This window comes from Micropterus salmoides, unplaced genomic scaffold (genome assembly GCF_014851395.1).
Source record: "Micropterus salmoides isolate LMB-PRFRI ecotype aquatic unplaced genomic scaffold, ASM1485139v1 Ms_hic_scaffold_8, whole genome shotgun sequence".
NCBI classification, from domain to species: domain Eukaryota; kingdom Metazoa; phylum Chordata; class Actinopteri; order Centrarchiformes; family Centrarchidae; genus Micropterus; species Micropterus salmoides.
The window spans coordinates 25,130,263-25,152,825 of record NW_024044570.1 but is presented as its reverse complement, the minus strand read 5'-3'; the positions used below and the strand labels follow the sequence as shown (position 1 = coordinate 25,152,825).

General features: G+C 41.4%; 1 protein-coding gene across 1 annotated transcript in view; it reads left to right on the top strand.

Moving 5' to 3' along the window:
* Positions 1 to 7,136: 7,136 nt before the first annotated feature.
* b4galnt4a (beta-1,4-N-acetyl-galactosaminyl transferase 4a) overlaps positions 7,137 to 22,563 on the top strand; it is a 138,431-nt gene continuing 123,004 nt past the window's right edge. The window contains 1 exon segment of the mRNA XM_038706809.1: positions 7,137 to 8,756. Within this exon segment, the coding sequence (XP_038562737.1) occupies positions 8,615 to 8,756 (142 nt within the window). The 5' untranslated portion in view covers positions 7,137 to 8,614.

Genomic DNA, 22,563 nt, shown 5'->3' with positions numbered 1-22,563 from the left:
GTCTTAATCCACACACTGCTCCCCTCTCAGCGGTCCTCCACTGCTTTCTTGGTTCCTTTTTTGGTGGATGAGCCAAGGCTAAGGCACTCACCTGCTGTGTCCTGTCTCTGGACAAATAAGGCTCTGATCTGTTCAGGGTTTGCTGGGCCAGGCTGTCCTAGACTGAACCGATAGATCACGCTAATTTTTCCCACAGGTCACTTTAGTTTGAGCATCCACTGTGGGCTGACTCAGGCTAGGATTTTAGAATGTTAACGTTCTCCAACAAGCATGTGGTGATGGAGAGATATTAGCAGGTTCTGCCTCTGATACCATTTTCTGCATCAGTGTCAGAGGTGTTACAGTATCATTCAAAAATGCAACTTGCAACAGTTACAATACATAAATTACATACAGTATTATTATTTTCTGTTGCATCAATGACCTTGTACTTGCCTCATACTCATACTCATAAATAAGGACATAATAACCATGAAATAGTTTTATTAATTTTCTAGCAGTTTTTGTTAAAAAAAAATTACAAAATTACAAAAATGTGTTTTTTCCCCATTATTATTTTGATAATGACACATTTCATCACAAAAACTTTGTCAGTCAATCAAAACAAGCCAGGCTATGTTATGTGTGTTATCTCATATCTCATAATAATGAGTTTTAAATATGTATTTACTATTTCTCAGTTTCATGGTTAAATAACCTATATTCTGTCTGGATTTCATAATATCTTATTTACTTATTTAATATTGAACACTCTGGGTCTCCATATCAAAATTAAAAATATAGATTGTGCACATTCATCAATGTTGTTTAGCTCAGCTTCTCAGTGGGGGAGATTCTTGACATGCTAGCAAATTAGCTTGCTAATGCTAGTGCTAGCCCAGCTACCCAGTTAGCAACATGACATGACCCTTTTCTTGCTTGTGATTCCTGGAGAGTCTTGGAAAATGCCATTTGACAGCTTACAGAGATAGATGTTGTATGTCAAGGCTAGTGTTGGGACAGGAAGCTGGCCACCTAAGGTGAAGTGAATCAGTAGTTAAAGGCATAGTGCATAAATTTAACATTTATTCCAGAAACAGTCAGTCTCTCTGAATTAAGTGAGCGAGAAACGCACATTAGCCTACTGAGTGTTGTTTGTAGTATTAACCTAGTGGCATAACGGCTTGTAACGTTAGCTAGGCTAGTGAGTTTTGGTTGAAAATACCGTTGTTTTCTGCTTCTCATTTGCTGCCATGGAGGAAAATGAATTCCTCTGAATTTAAAAGTGTCTCCTGACATCTTCAATTCAGAAAAAGAATGAAAAAAAAAAATGGACAAGATGGCAAGCCCCAAAAGATGGTCTGAAAAATGCTAAAAGGGAGAAATATTTTGGGCTTTCAAATGGCCACTTCCAGTTGAAATGGCAGAAAAACAGAATGAAGCTTATAAAAGATACAGAAAGGTGAGATTGTAAATTTTAAGTATATTACAATAATATGTTCAACTTTTACAGGAAAAATGTATCTTGCATTAACTGCATACAACCCCTACCAACATCATTGCCATTGTAGGGGGGGCCTGCTAGTCATGGGGCTAACATAAGCTAACATTACATGAGAGACATAAATCGTGGCTACAGTGGGGCTAGCTAGGTATTCACCGAAATTAACACCTGAATCCACTGATACATGCTTATTCTCTTTACTGTATTTTTATTCAAATGTGACATTTCATTTGAAATAACTTGGCTGATCTAATATTAAAGCCCAAATTTAAGTTGTATTATCCAGACAGCTTTGTCATTTCCTCATGTTGTTTTTGCAGAATCCACACCCACCACCTCACAATGGATGTTTGGTTGGTGGATACATGAACACCCTTATCAAATATGTTTCGTCTCTTATTTTTTGATTTGGTAATGCTTTGGAATATGGTACACAAAATCATGAATAGTTACAAAGGAGCTAATAAGGAACAAAGCAAGAAATAAAAAATAACTCACAAGAAGGCTAATGCTGACTCGAGAACTATAAATTAGTTACTAATCTAGTTAGACCCTTTTTATTTTATTATACACATTAACATTAACATTTAAAATGTAATTGTTATATTATTAGCAAACATATGCTAGCTAGATAACTGGTAAACTGATATAGTATATTGCGGCATGCTGTAGTTTCATCACTCATGTTGAATTCCTCCATGTTCTTACGAACTTCATAAGGAGCTATTCCAGCTGAGGTAAGGACTGCTGCTCATATTAGTATAGTCTACTACTAAAACAATGTTCTTTGTTAAGAGCAGTCCCAGGGGAGAGACTTCAAGCACCCATGTACAATACCTGTTGACTCAATCTGCTGGCCCTGACTTTTATGATCTCACATAATGTAAAAACTGAAATTTAGGACATATTCCTTGTTTAATGGGCTTGAAACACACTCATCATTGGAAGCAGGTAATGCATGAATGTTTTATTACAAATCTGGACTACTTTTCATGGATATGCTCTTTGAGGTGACAGCAGGGAGCACTTAAGTGTGATTGTTTGGTTTGAGAGAGAGAGAGAGAGAGAGAGAGATGGAGAAAGGACGAGAGATAGACTTAGAGAGCCCCGTTGGCATTACTTCCCTCTAATCCTCTTTGCGCTACACCTGGCTGGCATACTGAAAAGATGGAGAAATGACCTAGATTTCTGTCTTAGCACATTCATACTCACGGCACAGCCCATAATGAATGAGTTGGTTGAATTGCATTGCGTTTTTTTTTTTTTTCAGCATTCAATCTGAGAAAGAGGTCAAGCATGGATATGCGCTCTTGATGAAAGACAGACTCTAACGCTACAGTATTCGCTTTGGTGTCAGTTGTTTGAGCTTCATCAGTGGCTTGATAATCAGCGTAATCTGTGCTTGGAGAAAGAGGCTTGAACATTGTCAACAAAAAGCATGCGTTTGATTTCTTTTGATATTGCACACTTCCTTGTGATAGCACCTCAGAACAAATACTTTATAACTAAGAAAACTGAAGAAGCCACCATTATAAATGGTTACAGCTAATATAACAGTGGCAGCAGAGCTATTTTTACTGTTGCTGTGTTCAGACACTTCACCTGTTCAGATGGTAATGTAGTAATTCACTACAGCAATGCACAACAACAACACTGACAAGATGTGTGGAGATGTGCAGATCTGCAGGGAAAAGGTTAAGGTGAATGAGTGAATGCGAGAGGGTTTGTTAACTCTAACTTCCTGTAGACCCAGTCAGAAAAAACTGCAGATGACAGCAGCTGTAGCTATGTGATGTTAAGCGCTCCGTCTGAACTGCGCGTCTCTGGAGACATCTAATTTTCAAATCTGTCTAACTGTATTTGGAGGAAGCAGCTGCAGATAAGGACATGTGTCTGTGTTTTGCTATGTGTGTGTGGGACACTGGGCGGGTGCTGAATTTAGAAATGATTTAAGTCAGCTTCTCAAACTCAGAACTTTTAAAACATAATTACCATTACTTTGTATTTGTACTGTAAGTGTCTGTTTGCATGCATTTGTTTTCTGAGGAATATACAGTGTGGACTACTTTACTAAGTTAATACGGACCAATATTCCCATTTAACCAGAATGTAGAAAAACACATTTTCCCATTTCTTCCCTCTCCTTTAAGTATCACCTGCCACCTCCCTGATCTGCGCTCCCTTCAATTTATCTTACTCCATCTCCACTCCTCTTTTTTTTCATTTCTCCTCATCCCTTCACTTTACCTCTCCTCATCCCCCGTTTCCCTCCTTTACTCATCTGTAAACGTGGATGAATTTTATTTCCCGAGGAGGAAATTGAATAGGGCACAGCGGAGCAGAAAGAAATGCCACTCCACACCTGTTTGCGGAGGAGGAAGCTCCGGCACAGCGGGTCGGCAGGACTGATCCGGTAGGGTGCAGGAGGCGAAACCCCTTAATCCTTGTGACATTTTAGCTTAGACCTCTCATCAAAGCCTGTGAGCTGCTGTGCTGTCTGGGAAAAAGGAAGGCTGGAAAAGGGTGAGGAGGACATGTTTGTGAGCGACTGAAGGAGGCTGAGGCACAGACAGACAGACAGACAGGCAGGCAGACAGACAGGCAGGCAGTCAGTTGGGCAGCGACAGACAAGCAGATGCTGGATTAGTAAATGGAGAGACATTTTAAAAAGCTGCAGGTCTTGGATCAGATAATTGCTGACTAAAGACGTGGCAGCCTTGATAAAGAGGCTATTTTCTCCTTTCTCCCTTGTATCACATCTCCTCTGTTCAAAATGCAAAAGCCATCACACTCTGAGCTGATGCTCTCTGCATAGAGAGTCCCTGGTGGTGCCTTCCCCTCAGCTGTGCACAGTGGTATCATAACTTCAATGCCACACATTGACACCTGTCACAGCCAGCTGGGCATTCAATCCTCCCTGTGGGCTTGTTCTCTGTAATACCCCAGGAGACAGCAGCTCCTCTACCTTTATCAGCCCCCACCTTGAACACCCTCTCTGTCCATATCATTCCACTGCACACCACCACCTCCTCCTGGATTCATTCAAGCATGGAGATCCCTAGAGGGTGGCACCTAGGTGCCAAATGTTTCTACAGGCATGAAAGAGAGGGGAGGCAGAGAGGGAAAACAGCACAAGTTAAAGTCTAAACTCTAAGACAAGTGTTTTCTGATAAAACCATTCTCTTATCCAATTTACACCCTCTCCTTGTGTTACTCACCGATAAATGGAGCCATATGCAGTGTGTGAAACTTTCTGGCTGCCTTTAATGTGAGTTAAAAGTGTGCAGGTCCCTTGCTGTGCATTAGATGGTTGCCTGCCCTTGGATGAAAAAGAAATAACAGAGGAGCAGACAGACAGAATATCAGGTACACTGACTGAGTAGAAAATAGAGTTGTTTTTGTCTTCAGCCTGACAAAAACAAGTCAGATGATCAAACATAAAGAGGAATAATATCAGGACCTCAAAGGGCCCATGATAATGTCCTACAGCCAAGGGAGGGAGAGAGAGACAGAGGGAGAAAAAGACAAAAAGACATGAAACTATTTGATTACATACTTTGGATGACTTTCAAACCCAGTGTGTGTGTGTGATGAAATACCTTCAGTTTTCCCTGCAACAGCCTAAGCAAGGTGAATGCTGCCAAGTTTTTGTTTCAGCGTAAATGATGTTTGGCTGAGGTCATTCACTAAGTACTCATTTCAATGGGGCCCAGATGAATACCTAAGCATTTCATTTACGCACTGTGTTTGCTTTGAAGATTACATTATTAATCCACGGAGACAGAAGATTATGGTTTGTGGTCTGACTGATTCAGAAAGCACAGCTGGGACAAACAAAATTGAGGTCATATTCTTATAGGCTAGGTTTCATGACATTTGGTCCTTTATCTAGAATCATAATGGCATCAATAGCTTATCTTAGCTATAGCTGTATGATAGGACTTGTGTACTTGTATAGGGATAAACAGCATGTTTGATGCATTTTGTCAACCTAAAGTGAATATGTTAAAAGAGGTTTACTACTATTGTTGCATTTTATTTTAACACTCCACACCCATGGCTCAACCCCACATGTGTTTGTCTGATGAGACATCTTCTCACTCAGGACTGTGTGGGTGTGTACAGACCTCACCTATCAGGGTGGGAAATTTTAAAACTTTATTGTTCTCAATGTCCCAATTCCATACTACTTACTAACTGTGTAGAGTTGGTACTCTAATGCTAATATCTATAGTATAGTGTGTTTTTTTAATTAGTAAACAAGAAATCAACATACTGAACCATTTCATAGCCTACTAACAGAAAATGATGCTTGCACCATCAGACACTAATCACACTGCGACTAGAATCTAAATTAAACAGAAAGAGACAGAAAGGGGTTTTTCAAATCACCACCATCCACAGTTTGTTTTCATTTTTTCAGCTGTGAGCAGCCCTATCATTTCTTTTGTGGATATTGTGAACATGGCACTCAAAAATCAAGTTGTTTAAATATATATATGTATATAAATATATGTATTAGTTTTAGTATACCTTTTTCCACTTGTTATATTGAGTTTGATACCATCATAATTCCCAGTACAGCTCGACCCAACATCAACCTGAGCAAGAATAAATGAAAAACACTGAACTCAGATATTTTGGTCGAACCAAAAACTTCAGCCATTTTGACTTGACATTGGAAATAGTTCAAACGTAGTAGATGGTGAGATAAAGGCATATACACTTATTTTACTTTTTATTTTTAAGATTTGAACACAAACAACCTTGCTTTCACTAAAAGATTTGTAAAGACCAAAGACTCTCTTGCCTCACTAAATTGCTCTTTTATCTTTGACCAGAGGGCGGCAGTCAAGCGCGTATCCTGCGCCTGCACACACACACACACACACACACACACACACACACACACACACACACACGCTACGTTGTGTATAATTACTTTGTAACCAATGTCACGAACTGCACAAATATTTCAACACATCAAAAATATAATATACAATAATTGTGTCAACTTCTCTTTAAATATCAGACTGAAGTTGAAGTTTTTCAAAATCGAAATGGACTTTCCATTACCTCTGATATAAGTGAAGCAAAAGGCATCTGTTTTGAACAAATGTCAAACAAATGAAAATACAGGTGATTTCAGAGGGGATGAGCTGAGTAATGTAAGGATTTGATGGACAGAGAGCTAGTATGAGGAATAATTGTTCTAGGGGAGAAATTAATTAAGAAATGCATTTCATTGATTCATTAAAATGCATTTAAATTGTTTAATCAGGGTGTCAATAAACGTTGACACAAAACGTTTATTTCTATGCACAGATAGTACTAGACCTGCAGCTATATTACAGTACTTTTTTTTTTTTACTTGCTTCTACAATATAATCATTGTTTATCAAATTGACAAGGGACATTCTAATTCAGGGGAAAAGGGTTGAATAGGTAGGCTACTTAACAAGTTTCAGGCTGTGCGCACCGCTATTGGATGATGGATCACACTGGTGGCAAGCAAGCGGTGAGAGCAAACCTTATCATCCCGCCTCCTCTGAACACTTTCCAGGGGTGTAATTGGACGCCGGACTTGTCATTCCTCCGTACCCAGGTTAGGTTGTTCTGCACCGTTAAAACGCTCAATTGATGGGCGTATTGGACTGTGCAGTGAAAGGAGATACCCTTACGTGTTCCATTGTAGCAAAACAAAACCATGTTCTGTCCTGGTGATACCACTGCTTGTTGCTGGTTTCCCCGCGACACCCTTACTGGAGCTCAGCTGTTTTTTCTCCCTGCGCGCGGTGACAAGCGGGTTGGACGATGCTATTGCGGCGTTTTAAAGGGAAAAAAGCTCATGAGAGAATAACAACAGAAGGCAGTGCATCGCCGCTAGCGCCCCAGAGCAGTGTTTATTAGTTTCATCCGGATGAGATTATTTGCTTGAGATCTTTATCGCGCGTGCACGGTAGACTCGGACAACGCAGGTACTTCGGGGGGAATTGGGTAAAAATGCACCTGCCGTGAGACAACGGAGCACATGGACATATTTTCGCTGGACATTAAATCGGACAGTCATATCTGAATATTTCTGTCAACCCTCTCTTGTTACGCCGCCATGGAGCATTCACGGATTTTAATCTACATCGGTTTAATATTTACTGGTCGCGGGGCTTCAAACCAACCCGAGTATGAGGATGACAGCTGATCGCCCCTCCTCTCCCGGGACTTAAATAAAAACGCGCTCCATCTGAATCCGCTGCCCTCGATTGGAAGCCAGAGTCTCAGTTTCAGCTGTGTTCAACAATAGATGGAGCGCAGAGGGCTGTGACATTTGGTCGATTGCCACCTTAACCTTTCCCTGATTAGGTTACCTTTATACTTGACATTCCCTAAGAGGATTTTAGGCATTAGCCGATGTCACATTTTCACAGAAGGCCCTTTAATTTAATTTGTAGCCTACTCATTTGTACAGATTACAAGCATCCCTTCCGCTCTGGAAGGAAGGGATGCTGCTGCTCTGTGGAGATGCTCTGTCCGATCACCTCTCCACATGAAAATCACATTTCTCTTCTTGCTCTTTGCGCTAAACCCATGGACGGGGACGATCCTTGAGTAGCCGATGAAATGATCAACGTCGCGGTGTCAGCAAAGGCTTGAGCTACAGGGGGATTTGTGTAGATTATCGCAGGACTGCTATTTTGCTCCCTCGGTCACACTCTTAGCTGAACTTAGCGGCTTTTGATGTGCAGCCTTTCCCCTGCTGCCCCAGCCGCCTGGAAACTCCAGCAGGAAAGCCTGTTTACAAGCCAGGCTATTCATCGAGGAAGAGGTGCGGGAGTCGGGTTGTATTCATAAGCAATGACTGCTACAGATGTGTTTGGACCCAGATCCGAGGATACCACGAGTTCGGCGCTGCTGTCACCCCGTGGACCCGCGGGAATGAGACGCGCTGCAAGGGTGTAGTTAATACTCCCTGTTTGCTGGCCGGTCACATGCTGGCGCTGTGACCGGGAGAGGAAGCCCCTCAGTAGAGCCGCGGTCTGCCAGAAACAAAACACAGCAGCGAGCGACTTGCCTACCTTACGGACCCGTTTTGACTATCTACCGGGCGGCTACCCGGAGGATGTTTGAGCCAGGATGCTGCGCTTCCCCGTGAAGAAAATCCGGAAGCAGTTCAAGCTCCTGCTGCTGCTGGTGCTGCTCACCTCCGCCGTGTGGTTCACCTACCTGCACATCAACCAGGGCAAGACCATCAAACTAAACTTCAACTACGGAAAAGGTAGGCTTTTCCTGAGAGAAACCTTGTCTATTCAACTCATGAATTACACTTTTACGTTTTATAAAAGGAGTCTTGTCTTGTCTGACCCTTATGGATATCAACCTAAAGACATTTTACAGGACATTTAACAGCCTCTTTGCGAATACTGTAGTGATACCCCAGGGGATAATCATAAACTAGTGTATCATCACTATAAAGTCACCACTAAGTACAGTGAGCTCTGCAGGGATATTATAGGAATATTAAGGTGACATAACTGGAGATAATAATGCTGTAACTTACAGTAAGACCATGTAAACTCACCACAGTAAACATAGTTACAGATGTAAGGAAAAATCTGGTCAGTATAAACACTACAAACACATAAAGTCTCCTTATAAATATTTTTGCTTTAGATTCCTGAAAAATGTGTCCCTGAAACAACCGCCCCGCTGACTTTCACATGCCGATTGTTGAGTAGTGCAACGGGTAGGACCAGATATGCTCAGAGAAGAAGTAACCCAGAGAGGCAGCATGTCTCATAAATTAACAATACTTTCCTTCTCCAGGCTAAGTAAAGATCACTGCGGTGTCGGGCCAGGTCGAAAGCCAGACCTCCGCCTTCAACATTAATAATCAAAGGCCTGTTCATGGAGGTGGCCTCGAAGGTCACAGGCATGCCAGTCAGACCTGGAAAAATATCAGGGGCTCAGCAGCACGGGGGAGGAGGCAGATCTCCACCTGCTGCTGTGATGCTTCTTATTACCGAGGCTTGATTGTGTCCATCCGCTGTGCACATCATGAACAGCTGGTTGTGACTGTGGATGATGCCTAGTATTATACAGCAATAACAACTATTAATAGGAAAAAAATACACAGATAAAGGGTGTTGGATGATATAATGTACCACCACCTACTACAGATAGAACATGGGATGAGGGTATACTATATCTCCTGCAGCTGTCTGTGTAAAGTGATACCCAATGATTATGATGTCCTTGAAGATGTACACCGTGCACACAGAATCACGCACGTGCGCACAGTCACACAAACACGCACACAGGATGCACTGACACAGGGATCATTTCATTGTCTCTGATCTCATCAGTGGGGTTTTCCCAGTGACAGACTAGATTTAGTTTTCTGATCATGAGAGTCCTGAATCACACTGATGAAGGCTGAAGGCTGCCACTCTCTGCAGCCAAGTGAGTTGTGAATTTGTCAGGATATACATAAAAAATGCAAACCAACACAGTGACCCTGCAAATAATTCTACATTTATGAAGTGTATATTATTCTACCCTGGATATATATGGCAGATCTCTGCCAAGAAGAGTAAACACAACATGTGCATTTTGAGCCTCACATAGGCCAGATTTATTGCAGGGCTATTGTGTTGCATTACACTACTGTGCAGGAGCTCATGATCCACATGCTGTGCTCGCACACTCAGACTCTAAAGCCTTCGTCGCTGTGTTGCTGCTCATTTTGTGTTAACTTGCCCAAGAGCATTGCAAACCTCATTCATTCTCTCAAATCACAGCTCCAGACACATACCATGTTACTTTGTTCCTCATGTTAAGGATTCCACTAATAGTTGAATAGCCAGCCTTTGTGACTCGTCGGCTGTGGCCGTCTGATGAGGAAGGAAGCTGTTATTCTGTGCTGTGTTGGTCTGTGTGTCTAATTGACTGTCTTCAGGCATCTGAGCAGGTCAACTCACTTAACCTCTTATGAATAACATGTCCCCTCTTGCACCAAGGGTTACTAAGTAAGACGTTACCATTACTGAAAATGGGGCTCCATGAAGTGTGTAAATATTCATATCAGGCCGGCAGTATTCTCTTCACACAAGAATTTTCATTGATTCCTAGCACTGAGGTGGGGCAGGCAGAAATAATGTAATTTCATTTTTGGCCTGAGTCCTACCTTATTTGAATATGAAATGACAATTTGTCAAATTTCCATTCCGCTTGCCCCTATTTTGGATGAAATTAGATTTATCCCAGCCAAATCCTCTCCCTGAGCAAGTACACCTATCTACAGATTGCTGCAAGTACTTCATCCACTAGATGATGTCTCATTGGCATATGACCAGCAGAGAAATGTAAACATCTTGGCATACAGTTCCCCATTGAGGCTGCGTCTATCTAATTGTGAATAATGATTGGAGGAGCGCGTCGGAGACAGTTTACAGCAGATGATATTATACACCGTCTGTCAAGTGTTTCAAACTGCACTTTACTCACCTCAGTGTGCTAATGTGTTGGTTGACTGGCCCAGCATAATGAGGGAGTAGAGGCCGGAAACTTTGTCTTCATGCCAAACAAAACACGGCTTTTGTTTTTCATTGCGTGTACCCTTAAATGAAACCTTGTATTTTTCAACCTAGACCCTATTTTCCTATTTTTTTTGTATCTAGTATCCTTTTTCACCAAATTTAGCACCTATATAATGTGCCTTTTCTCATTTTTTGGGATGTCACATTGGAAATCACGGCCACACGTGGAAAAATGGGTTAGTAAACAGTAGAAACTACTAGCAGCATGGGGCTTGTTACAACGTGTTAATGGTGTTGCTGTGTGTAGCCCAAAAACTGTAGAAAACATCACAGTGCGGCGATGAGGCCATAGCTGACGGACTTTTTGCCTAGTATGCTAATAGGCTACTACATAAACATATGGGATGAGATGATGAGATGTTTATAGACATCCTCAGATAGAAACAGATGAAAGAGTTTTGTTGGAAAAAGGGAGAAAACTTGCGTGTCGTGTTAACATAATTTCTGGTCAGAGCTGGACTTGATAAATACCCATGACTACTGCAGAGAACATTTGTCCCACTGCAGCTGGCACCCGCAGATATTATTTTCTTTTTGTGAATTAAGGGTTTATTTCGAACAAACCACAGTTACATTACATTTACCTTTTATCCAAAGCATCTTACAATTGCTAGACATGTCATGGTGGATGTGTCACAGTGGGAGTTGAACCCGGTCTCTCACACCATGACACTATGTGTCTTATCCACTGCCCCATCACCACCCGTAATTAGTGATAGTTAAAACAGTGGCAAACTGGTTTTGGTGAGTTTTATTTGTTTTTTAAGTTTGAATGAAGTACGATGCCCAACGAGGTAAAGTTACTGTATTTGTGAATGGTGTCTGGTGGCTGTGACATCAGCGATACAATGGCAGTGTCTGGTTAAAAAAAAGGATCTTCCTCTTGAACAAAAAGCTCAGTCTAGACATATTGAAAACATTTTCTACTAAAAATTGCAGTGTATTTTTTGAGTGCTTTGAAACTTTCTTTGTTTACACAAGTTGGCAGCCTTTGCCTTCCCCTCTTATTGGGGGCATTGCTACCTTTTTGGTGCATTACATCAACAGCTGTTGCTTCCTTTTGCAGTTGGCAGCAATTAAGGGTGCTCCGATTGATTGGTCACTAATCGTAATCAGCCGATATTTGCTTTAGCTAGTTTGATCGGTGGTCTCTAAAAAGGCCAATCAGAAAGGCCGTCAGATGATGCAATATTTGCCAACAGCTAAAATGGTTCCACTACACGTTCTGAGCAGTTTTCACAGCTAGCTAGCACCAAAGCACCTTTTCAGACAGGAAGCGATTACTGCGTCTGTATTACTTTCTTCTTTCGCCAGATCTTCTGCAGCTGTGGAGTAGACCATCTGCTTCATGTTTACACCGTCATGTGCATGCCCAGTGTACATAAACAGCCGCTAGATGTGTGTTTTCAGTTGTTTAAATATGGACGGTCAACTCTGATACGCAGCTAAAACGCTTCTGTGGACGGAGAGGATCATATTTGTTATAAAACTGTTTTAAAAACATTACCCTACTCCTCTCTTTACTCCTGTCATTTGAACCCTCCTGTTTTCCCCGGGATTCTCCCGTAGTTTTCCGCTCTCAACCGGTCCTCCCGTTTCCCTGTAAATCTCCTGTATTTTTAACCTTTATAAAATCAAATAAAAACCTGCTGGCCGTATTTAAAGTGTATGCTACTCTCTCCTCTGGTAAAGCCGGTGGCAGTAGGCCTATGTAAAGATGTAGACTGTGCTTCTTGCACAAGGATTTAATAAACGAAAACAACCCACTGAAATAATATTAGGCCTATACTAGTGTTAAACTAGGCTATATAAAATTATAATGAAAATAGTAACTATAAGTAACAATATAACAATTTACTAACAGTATAATATGGAATTGTACTTATAACATACAACATATAATAACATTGTACTTTTATTTATTTAAATTTGACTTTTTTTCCTAATGTCAATGATGACAGTTAAGACTCCTCTCTGTAGCCCACTCCTCTCCCTCTCTCTATCCCTAAAGCCCACAGGACCTGCCTGAGCTTTCCAGAACAAAAAGCAGCTACTTCAGAGTGTATCATTGACTCATGATACCTGTGCTCCTTTATCTCCTAAATATTTTGGTTACAGCCTTTTTTGTTGCAGTTTTTATAGTTGAAGTAAATGTATAAAGATGCTGTTTGTTCTGTTTTTGTAGTTTATTCCACAGGAAAGCTATATTTGTTTAGCTATAAGATGTTCGCAGTAACCAGGCAAAGGCTGCTATGGTTTAAGTCTCTAAGACAGAGGGAGCGGAATTTGTTGTTGTTGTTTCCTGGCAATAAAATAAACAGTTGTCATTTTATGATACTTTATCATCCGTTAATTTTAATACTTAATACATTGTTTTTAGGACCAATTAAATATACTGTATAATGCTACATGTAAATAAAAGGCTTCAAATAGACCCACTGAACGGTGATCGGTATCGGCCGATGCTGCATTCAGCAATCGGTGATCGGCCCAAAACATCCTGATTGGAGCACCTCTAGCAGCAATGTTTGTGTGCCTCGTAGTGTGCATCCTGGTAGAGACACAAAAAAGTTACACACGGAATATGGGAATCCAGTCAGGAAATGGTAACAGAAAGTCACTGGACTGGCTTATAAGGATATGGGTGCGGCAGTGAAAGGAAAGCACTCTTAGCAGGTGTTGATTGCCTCGACCAGCCTTCAAATAGGAATGTTTTTGTTATGACCCTCCTATTGACATTTAATCCTATGTATAAAGGGACTTTTGCAGGGTCTAAATGAGCCATGACATTTCTAACCCAGCCTGTGTTTTATCGATAATGGAAATTGTATGATTAACATCAGTTACTTAATTGAATCGGTTGACGGACACATCATTACTGATTGGTAGGCAAAGAAATCAATTACGCAGGAGTTCCATCATGTTATTTTGATTCAGAATTGTCATCATTCAGAGCACCAAGCCAGCCACAGCCGTATTGAAATGGCCATCATCACTAAATTATTCAGTGCAGGATGGAGCTGTGTGATAGGCTTGTGATTGGATGGTGATAGGCAGTCCACTCACCTTTTTTGTGTTTTTTAAAATATTTTTTTATCGAAAGTAGAGAGGGAGACAGGAGAGAAGGATCTAATTTCAGGGAGATGATGGCACACATGAACAGTAGCCTGAGATGTGAGAAACTTCTATCTATCTGGGCACAGAGTGCAGATTTTTCCAAAGCTCTTAAAAGTTGTAAATTACTTCACACCCTATGAAACATCTCTACTTGAATTTAAAACTGTAGGTCAGGCGCTTTTCCTCACATCACATTAGGGAACATACAAACAACAGAATCTTGATTTGCTTTGTGCACGGATATCATTTACATATCCTGTATGTCTCTCTTGTTTATGAATAGGCCAGTCAAAGAAATATACAGCACAATGGGGAAATACCAACGGAGCTTTGTGTGAATGTCTGGGCGTTTCTTGGGTCGTTAATATTATTTTCTTAAAAGCCAAGGTAGCTATGATGATGGGGGAAAGCCAAAAAAGTATAATTAAATAGTTTTCAGATTGCACACTGGCCAGACTGGCCTTATTTAATCAGAATTTCAATGAGGAAGTGTGTTGGCAGGCAGCGCTGCAGTGCATATTAGATGAGTGCCACATTTATGCGGCCACCCAGTTGTACAACAGCCCCCCTGTTTTCTAGCATCAACAGGTCCACTGAGGAGGAGGAGGAGGCTAGTTGCTGCATACAGGCCTCTATTGATTGACTGTGATTACACATGTGGAGGCGCACACATATGCATACACCCAACCACCCCCACACAAACACACAAATACGTGACCTATATGTTTGCAAAATAGCACATAATACACACGTACACTTCATGTGATCACTGCTGTGATGGGACAAGGAGGAAGTCGTAAAGGGGAAGTCTCAGGGGCCTTGACAGATTGGCTGCTTGGTTACCCATGGAGACAACATATGGGAGAGGAATGTGCTGGACAGGTGGGATGTTTTGTGGCTTTTTTTTTTAATCAAGACCGAAACATTCACAGGTTCTGAGGAAGCTTGAATGCGTTGAGTATCCACAGAGAGACTAAAAATGAAACCAACACAACTTGTGGATGTGGTGTCCACATCTTGTGAGAGAAAGGTAAACACTGACGTGACTAACCACACACACACGCACACACACATATTCAAACATTAAAACACTTGGATATAATTGCAGTTCAGTATCAAGTTGGATTTGGCTTGTTGTATTGCAGCAGCAACACCCTCAGGCTGGCTCGCTGTCATGGTAACCATGCCCTCCGATGTCACTTTCCCTAATTTTAGCTCTTGTGGTTCTCACGGTCGGTCAGTTTTACCTCAGCCAGATCCGCTCTGCCAGCAAAATGGTAACAGACACCACCTTGGTGTGTGTGTAAGCATTTCAACACAAGCGGAGCAACTTTTCATGTTATAATTTATTCATGCAACAATGAATATCGTCAATTACATTTTCAGATTTGTGAATAATGCAGCTGCTCGGTTCCCGCTTTGATGAAACAGAACAGTTGATTTAATGGAAGAAGGAAGAACAGGCCAAAAGACATAAACAACCTACATGCTTTGTAAGAAGAAATTTCTGAGGCTGACTTTATCTTAGGTGTGTTTCTGACAGAGTTGAATTTAGCAGCTTTTATAGGACCACTGGGCCCAGCGTGGGTGCAGTCTGCAAGTCTGCATCAACAAAATGGTTTGGGCATGTTAAACCGGGACACGTGTGAACCCAGCTGGGCGGTGCGGCTTTTAAAGATTGCTTCCATTTAGGATCGCTGGGACTCTATATCACTGTGGCAGAGCTCTATTAATCAGATGAAAATGGAAGAAAAAAAAGCTTCCCATCAGGAGAAATTCTGAAAGGAATGATTTTGAAATCGTAGCTGTACTAATGTGGTGATTTATATTCTTTAGAGCCACACTGTTTGGCTCACTTAACAGACAAATTTTGAATACTGTACAAGCACATAATTTGATTTCCAGATGGACGTTATTGCCACAGAAACCTGGATGTTTTCAGTGCTGTGATCATAAAATTGAAAACTGGAATCTTATAACCTGTGCATCGCTCATCACTATCCATGAGAAATTATTAGATAATAACAACACCAATATAGAGAGTCATTTCATTTCAAGCGACTGTATCATTCATTTAAAGGGCTGTGTCATAAAAGCATAGGCATGTGTCAGTCAGTCCATTGTTAGCTTGTGCCTATGGAGCTGGGATGTCACAAACTCAACTGTGAATCTGCCCCACAGCTTATCTGACCAACCCTGTAAATCTGTCTGTCTGGGTAATTCCACAGTGAGGATGAATGATGTTTCCATAACAACTCACACTGCATCCTCAATGCGCCTTGATGCTGTAGGACCTGCCCTGTGGAGGTGGAGAGACGACAGAAGGATCGCTCTTCTCATGAGCAAGCTCTTCTTATGTTCCAGTGGATTCGCTTAATTTACATTATACATGTTGTCATATTTTTAAATTTGCTCATTCTCATGTAATGTGTCCATGTAATATCTCTCTCAGTAGCACTCGGTTTTCTTGCTAATACTAAAGCAAATGCACAGTGCTACTGGATAGACAGCCCTGAAATATTTTACACTCACACAGGATTTGATACATTCACATACACGCCATGCATTTCACAACACGTGTGAGATTAGCAGATGTGAATGTTGGACTGAGAGATGAAGGGAGGCTAGATTGGTAGGTGAGCGAAAGCGTTGGAAAAACACAAGTCCAGAGTGTGTTAACCTCTGGGTTAATGAATTTTGTGTTGGCCTGCCCAACAAGCCACCATCAAGGTACCAGCTCTGCCCCATGCAGATGAGAGTTCTGGCCCACTGCCACGGATTTGCTGCAGAAGATTTGTGTGTGTGTGTGTGTGAGAGAGAGAGAGTTGGTGAGGAAAACTGAGAAATTTAGAGTAAAGAGGGGGAAGTGTGTATGTGTGATGTAGTTTTTTTTTCCCAAGTGTGTTATTGCATGTGTGTGAGTGCGCACCACCCTGATCCCGCTGCAGTCTGCACTTTAGCCCCAGTGTTTAGCCGAGCAGAAGACGAAGCAGCTGAATGATGGCACTGTCTGCCCGCTGGCACGCTTTCTACGAATGGGGGACAGGCATTTGGGGAGGAGGAACAGGGCAGAAGAAGGACACCCTTCTCACGCAACAGGTGGGACATGCAGCAGGATGCATCAGGAGAGGATGTTGCTGTGACTAACAATAAACCCAGCCCTTCACGGTGTAATCTGTTTGTACGTGGGACCATGGTTCCTAGTGGAAAGCCATTCAGGTGTAGCCACTTTATACAGCAGGGGTGTCTAACAGTGTAGTATTCACACTGTTAAACAGTGCCATCAAGATTTAATTAAGACAAATTTTCTCAGTAGATACTCATAAAACCCTGCAAAATTTTGACAATTTACTAGGACACTGCTGGGAGCCACAGAGGAGTGGAGTGTGAATCTGAATGTGGAGAGTGAGATGGTGGGGAGATTTAATAAATGAGACACAGTCAGACAGCGAGAGAGAAAAGAGGGAGCGCCAGAGAGACAGATGTCAGGTGGGAGTATCCACTGTAGACGATCATGATCCTTGTCATGATGGGATTTGTCAGTTTCCCTGCGCTCAGGCTTGGTTCCGCTCTTTACTCTCCACCTCTGCAGAGAGATTTTCTTTCATAGGGTTTCTATGCAGCGCTGGCTGTATCAGCTGTGGTGTTGCCTTACACTGTAAGTGATCCAGACCTTTCAGGATTTCAATCAATCATCAAAGAGTGTGTCTGTTTGTGCGTGTGTGTGTTTGTGTGTGCGCGCGCGCACTGCCTGCTGCTCAGAATGAGCTTTCGGTAGCAGTGGTTAATGAAAAAGGTCACCTCTCTTCGAGGCTGTGCTGCCTTGCACGGCCGGCAACAAAGACAGAGAAAGGATCAGAGGACAGAGGGACAGAGAGACTGTGAAGAGGCTGGATTTTTGGAGACAGGGATGTTGGTTGCATTGTAATCAGCTTTGTGGAATTTATTTACAGCTTTGCTGGAAAGTCAGAAAAACACTTATGTATATATAAAAGAGTAAATTGCCCGTAACATGCCCGTCCCTGTGTGTGCCTCGCTCCGTGGTTTTCACTTGTATTCCCTTTAAACTTGTTTGAAAGCACAGACATGCGCATTCTTACTTTTCATTGCTAACTTATGAATATTTACACATATGTGGAGGTAGGATAGGAATTAATCTGCATTTATAAAAGCTTGCCGGATAAAGTTCAGCAACGTGGGGGAAAGTTTGAGGATTTCTTCGCTTTGACATTTAAGAGCTTTCACCAACATCGTATGGCTGCCATTTAGATGCAACAAAACCCTGCGCTTTATATCTGGCTGTATATTTGAAAGTATAAAAACAACAAGAATGTGATAGTAGTGGTGATAAGGTTCCCCACTGTTCCACAGCGGGTCTGACAGGTCTCCCCTGCTGATAGCACACCAATGTGCAACTCATAGCTTTTTTGCATTTTGCTTAGTTGAGCTGAACTGATATGTAAATGCCCTTCTTGACTTCTTTTCTTTTATCTTATATCACTGAAGCATTTTTTTTTATCCCATCATACATTCTATCTCTTCTCGTTCCATCTCACATATCATCCGAGTTATCTTTTACGTCTGACTGTCTCCATCTTTATTTTATTTTCCTGCATGAAGCGTAGAATCGGAGGAGGCGGCAGAAGAGAGCAAGAGACTGAGAGAGGACAAGGGCTGCACTTTGTCATTCTTTGTTTTGCGTCTCAAAGGCCTGCACGCCGGCTTGATTACCATGTGAGCTGCTTTGTGAAGGAGCGCGGCATCGCTCTCCGAGGGCTGTCAAACACGGTTCGCTTTCTTTCTGTTGTGGTCAGTCAAGAGGAAAGATATTCAAGAGAAGAGGAAAGTTTCCAGCTTACTCTGGAGCTGTGTTTGTGTTTGTACAACTGAGCATACTTGCTTTGAGGGGAGCCCCTGCCAGTGTGCACTGAATTTTAACATCTCTTCATTCATTTAACTTCTTTATATAAGTCACTGTAATTAAACACTCTGCTTTAGTATTCACTGTACCATAATACCACCATAATACAGTTAGTCAGTAAATTAGTACAAAATCACAGTTGTTGATGTTTTGATCAGTGAAAGTGGTTATTGAGTTTTATGTTGTGAGATACATTTGAAATGCAAGCCTATTCATTTTATTTGGCATTCCATAGATTTTGAAATGTTTTTTTGCATTTCTGGTTTTGCTAATTCTGTATGATCTGAAAATGAATAAGATTAATAGGAACTTGCTTGGAATTGGAATCCATCAGAGTGAAGATCATTATCTGCTTTTACTTTTGGTGAAGGTTACATTATTGCTGTGTGCATCACCATCACGTTAAATGTGTTTCACATACCTTTGACAAAAATAAAAGCATGCTGTTCACCCTAATGAATTATGTATCTTAAATCAATCAAACCAAAGTACAACATTGTTTTTGCTAAAGATATGCTCCCTGATTATCTTGTAGTGTCTCCAAATTGAAAGGTTTCTTTGCACATTACTGGGTTTTACTCTGCTGTTGGTACTACAACAAAGTCAGGGAGTGAATCTTTAACTGCCCAAACCAGATTCTCTCCACCTTATATTTACATTTATTCATTTAGCTGACACTTTTATCCAAAGCGACTTACAATTGCCAAGTATATCAGAGGTCGCATGCCTCTAGAGCAACTAAGGGTTAAGTGTCTTGCTCAGGGACACATCAGTGGATGTGTTACGGTGCGAATTGAACCCGCGTTTCTCACACCAAAGGCAGTGTCTTATCCACTGCACCATCACCACCCTAGGATGTCCTGGAAACCCCACTTCTCTCACCTTCATGTTCAAAATCTACCAATTACTTGGCTGTTGATGTCTTTTCCATCAAACCACCAATGAGAAAATCACTTATCATCTTATCTTAAGCCTCAGCAGCACTCCATCTCTTTGCCGCTGTTGGCTTTGTCACATGTGCAGTATATCAGCAGTATTCCCTACCTATCATGGTGATGTCTGCTGCCAAGGGCACTGGCATAGATTCCTCCCTCCTGGACAAAAGCTGTGTTTAGACTGCAGGCCAAAGTGAGCCAAATCTGATTTTTCATATGTGACTCAGATCTGATTTTTTTTTTTTATAACAGTGTGAGCATCCCAAGTCACATGGAATCTGATCTTTTCCAGTTTGGGCCACTTTCATAGGTGGTCCAAATCAGATACAGGTGGGATTTTCTTAAATGCTACCTCAGACTGGACAGTCAGATTGGAATTCATGCGACTCTCAATTCTGCCTTGAACGCAAACATGGAGGACGGCAGTGATTGAGGTTGTCAGTGGACTCTCTTTCTCCTCCTCCTCGTCTTTATCATTTGCTCATGAATTCCACCAGAAGAATCAACCTAAAAATAAAACCGTAGACGGTAACCTTTGTGGCCTCCATGTTTACTTCCGTATGGCAGCGTACTGCATGTGGTGTCGCATTACTCTTTTGCACATGCGGGTCACTTTCAGGCCATGGCCAGTTCGCACTGGAGTCTGGTAGGAGCCACATATAAAAAATAATGTGAACAGTCAATCAAAACAATTGAGTCTAACTGTGGTCTCCCTAACAAGGACGGTTACATGTGAGAAATAACTAGAGCTGGAAGGTCAGTGAACACTTGTGGGGTCAGCTAATGACTCCAAACTAGACCTGTCTTACCTTTCCCTGTTAAACTAATTAAGCCCCCTAAGAAATATCTCCAACAATTGGAATTGAGCATCAAGGCCTGCTGTGTGAACATAGTCAAAAACTGATGCTGAGCTCCAGAGATCTAACCCAGTAGAGTATCAACAACGCTCAACCTGTTGGTTCAGTTTTTTTCTTGTTTGTGCTAACAATGCTATGCCAAACTACCTCTGAAAACCATAATTTTTCAGTACTTTATATGGTACAGTGACCATTTCACAGCAGAACCTCCTCTCTGCTGTGTATACGTTGTGTACATTATAAACTAAAATGAAAGGATACTCCTCCTTACAGTGAGCAGTGGGCAGCAAAGAAAAAATCTGTGTACAGATGAGAATGTGAAAGAGAAACGTTTCATACTAAATAGTAAATGTCAGACACAAGCCCATTGACAATGGCACTAAAAGATAATTTTCTTAAAATAGTTGCAGACAGCAGGGCAAGAAAACTACCTGTAGCTGTTACTGATGTCTTGAGTGTTAGATTCTCTTCTCAGAGCACGTAGTTACATGGCTTCATTTACATGATTGCACAGAGAGGACATTCTTAAAAGCTCGTCTGACAGAGAGGTCATTGTACGTCTAATGTCACCACACTTTCTTCCCCTTCCTCCCCTCTCTTATCTTCCGTTTCCCTCCTGCTTGCTTTCTCTTTGTTTTATTTTTTGCTTCTCAGCCTCCTCTTTCCTCCGTAAAATGAAATCTTTTCCACCTTTCCTTTTTACATCTATTTTCTACATCTACAAATGAGATGTTCGACAAATGCAAGCTTTTCATCTGGATGCATTTGACATAGAGATTCACCTTCCTCAGCAAAGCAAGACGATTCAACTCTATTATCTCTCTGTGAGACATGCTACTGCTACCTGCCCTGCTGTTTGAAACTAGGTGTTTTTACATCTCTGGGGAGGATAGGCGGACTGGCAAGTGTTATTTTATGTTTTTTTTACCCACCAGATTTTCAACAATGCTGCAATCAGAGGCAGAGTAAGGGGCAGGACTCGACGCAACACTGGTGTCTGTCGAATGAGAATAGTAGAAAATCTGGTGGGGGGGAAAAAATTACGATGGGAATAATATGTCGCTGTAGCACTTTTCTGACCACCTGATTGTTGTTTCAGAGGTTAGAGAGAGAACAAAGAGAAAACAGCCATGTGTATATTGAGTACTGGAGGATAGTGCAAGATTTTGCATTTAAAGTGGGTTTGGCAAGTGGATAGATAGGTCTGTTTACAAAGGCTATATATGTATACACATATCTACTCGTAAAATAAATTAAACAGCTACAGTTGACAAATTAATTTGTATTTAATCAAATGTATTTTTTAGGGAAAAGGCATTTTCCACATGGGGTAGCATGCCCTATATATATATATATATATATATATATATATATATATTGAACACAATAAAAAAAAAATTACAGCTTATTTTAACTGAAAAATTAGAACAACTTAGGTCAAAATGTCTCTGATCAAATTATTAAAAAAATTGTGATGAAACAGGGGGAATTATTAGTTCAGTGAGATGAGGGGTAGCCAGAAGACATATTGACAAAATAAATTGTGACATTTTATGTTTTTTGTTAGAATTACCATGGGGGGGCATCTTACCCCATGTTACCCTATATTAGGGCTGACCCCTAATAGTCAAAGATTTGATGCTTCAATGGGTGGAGC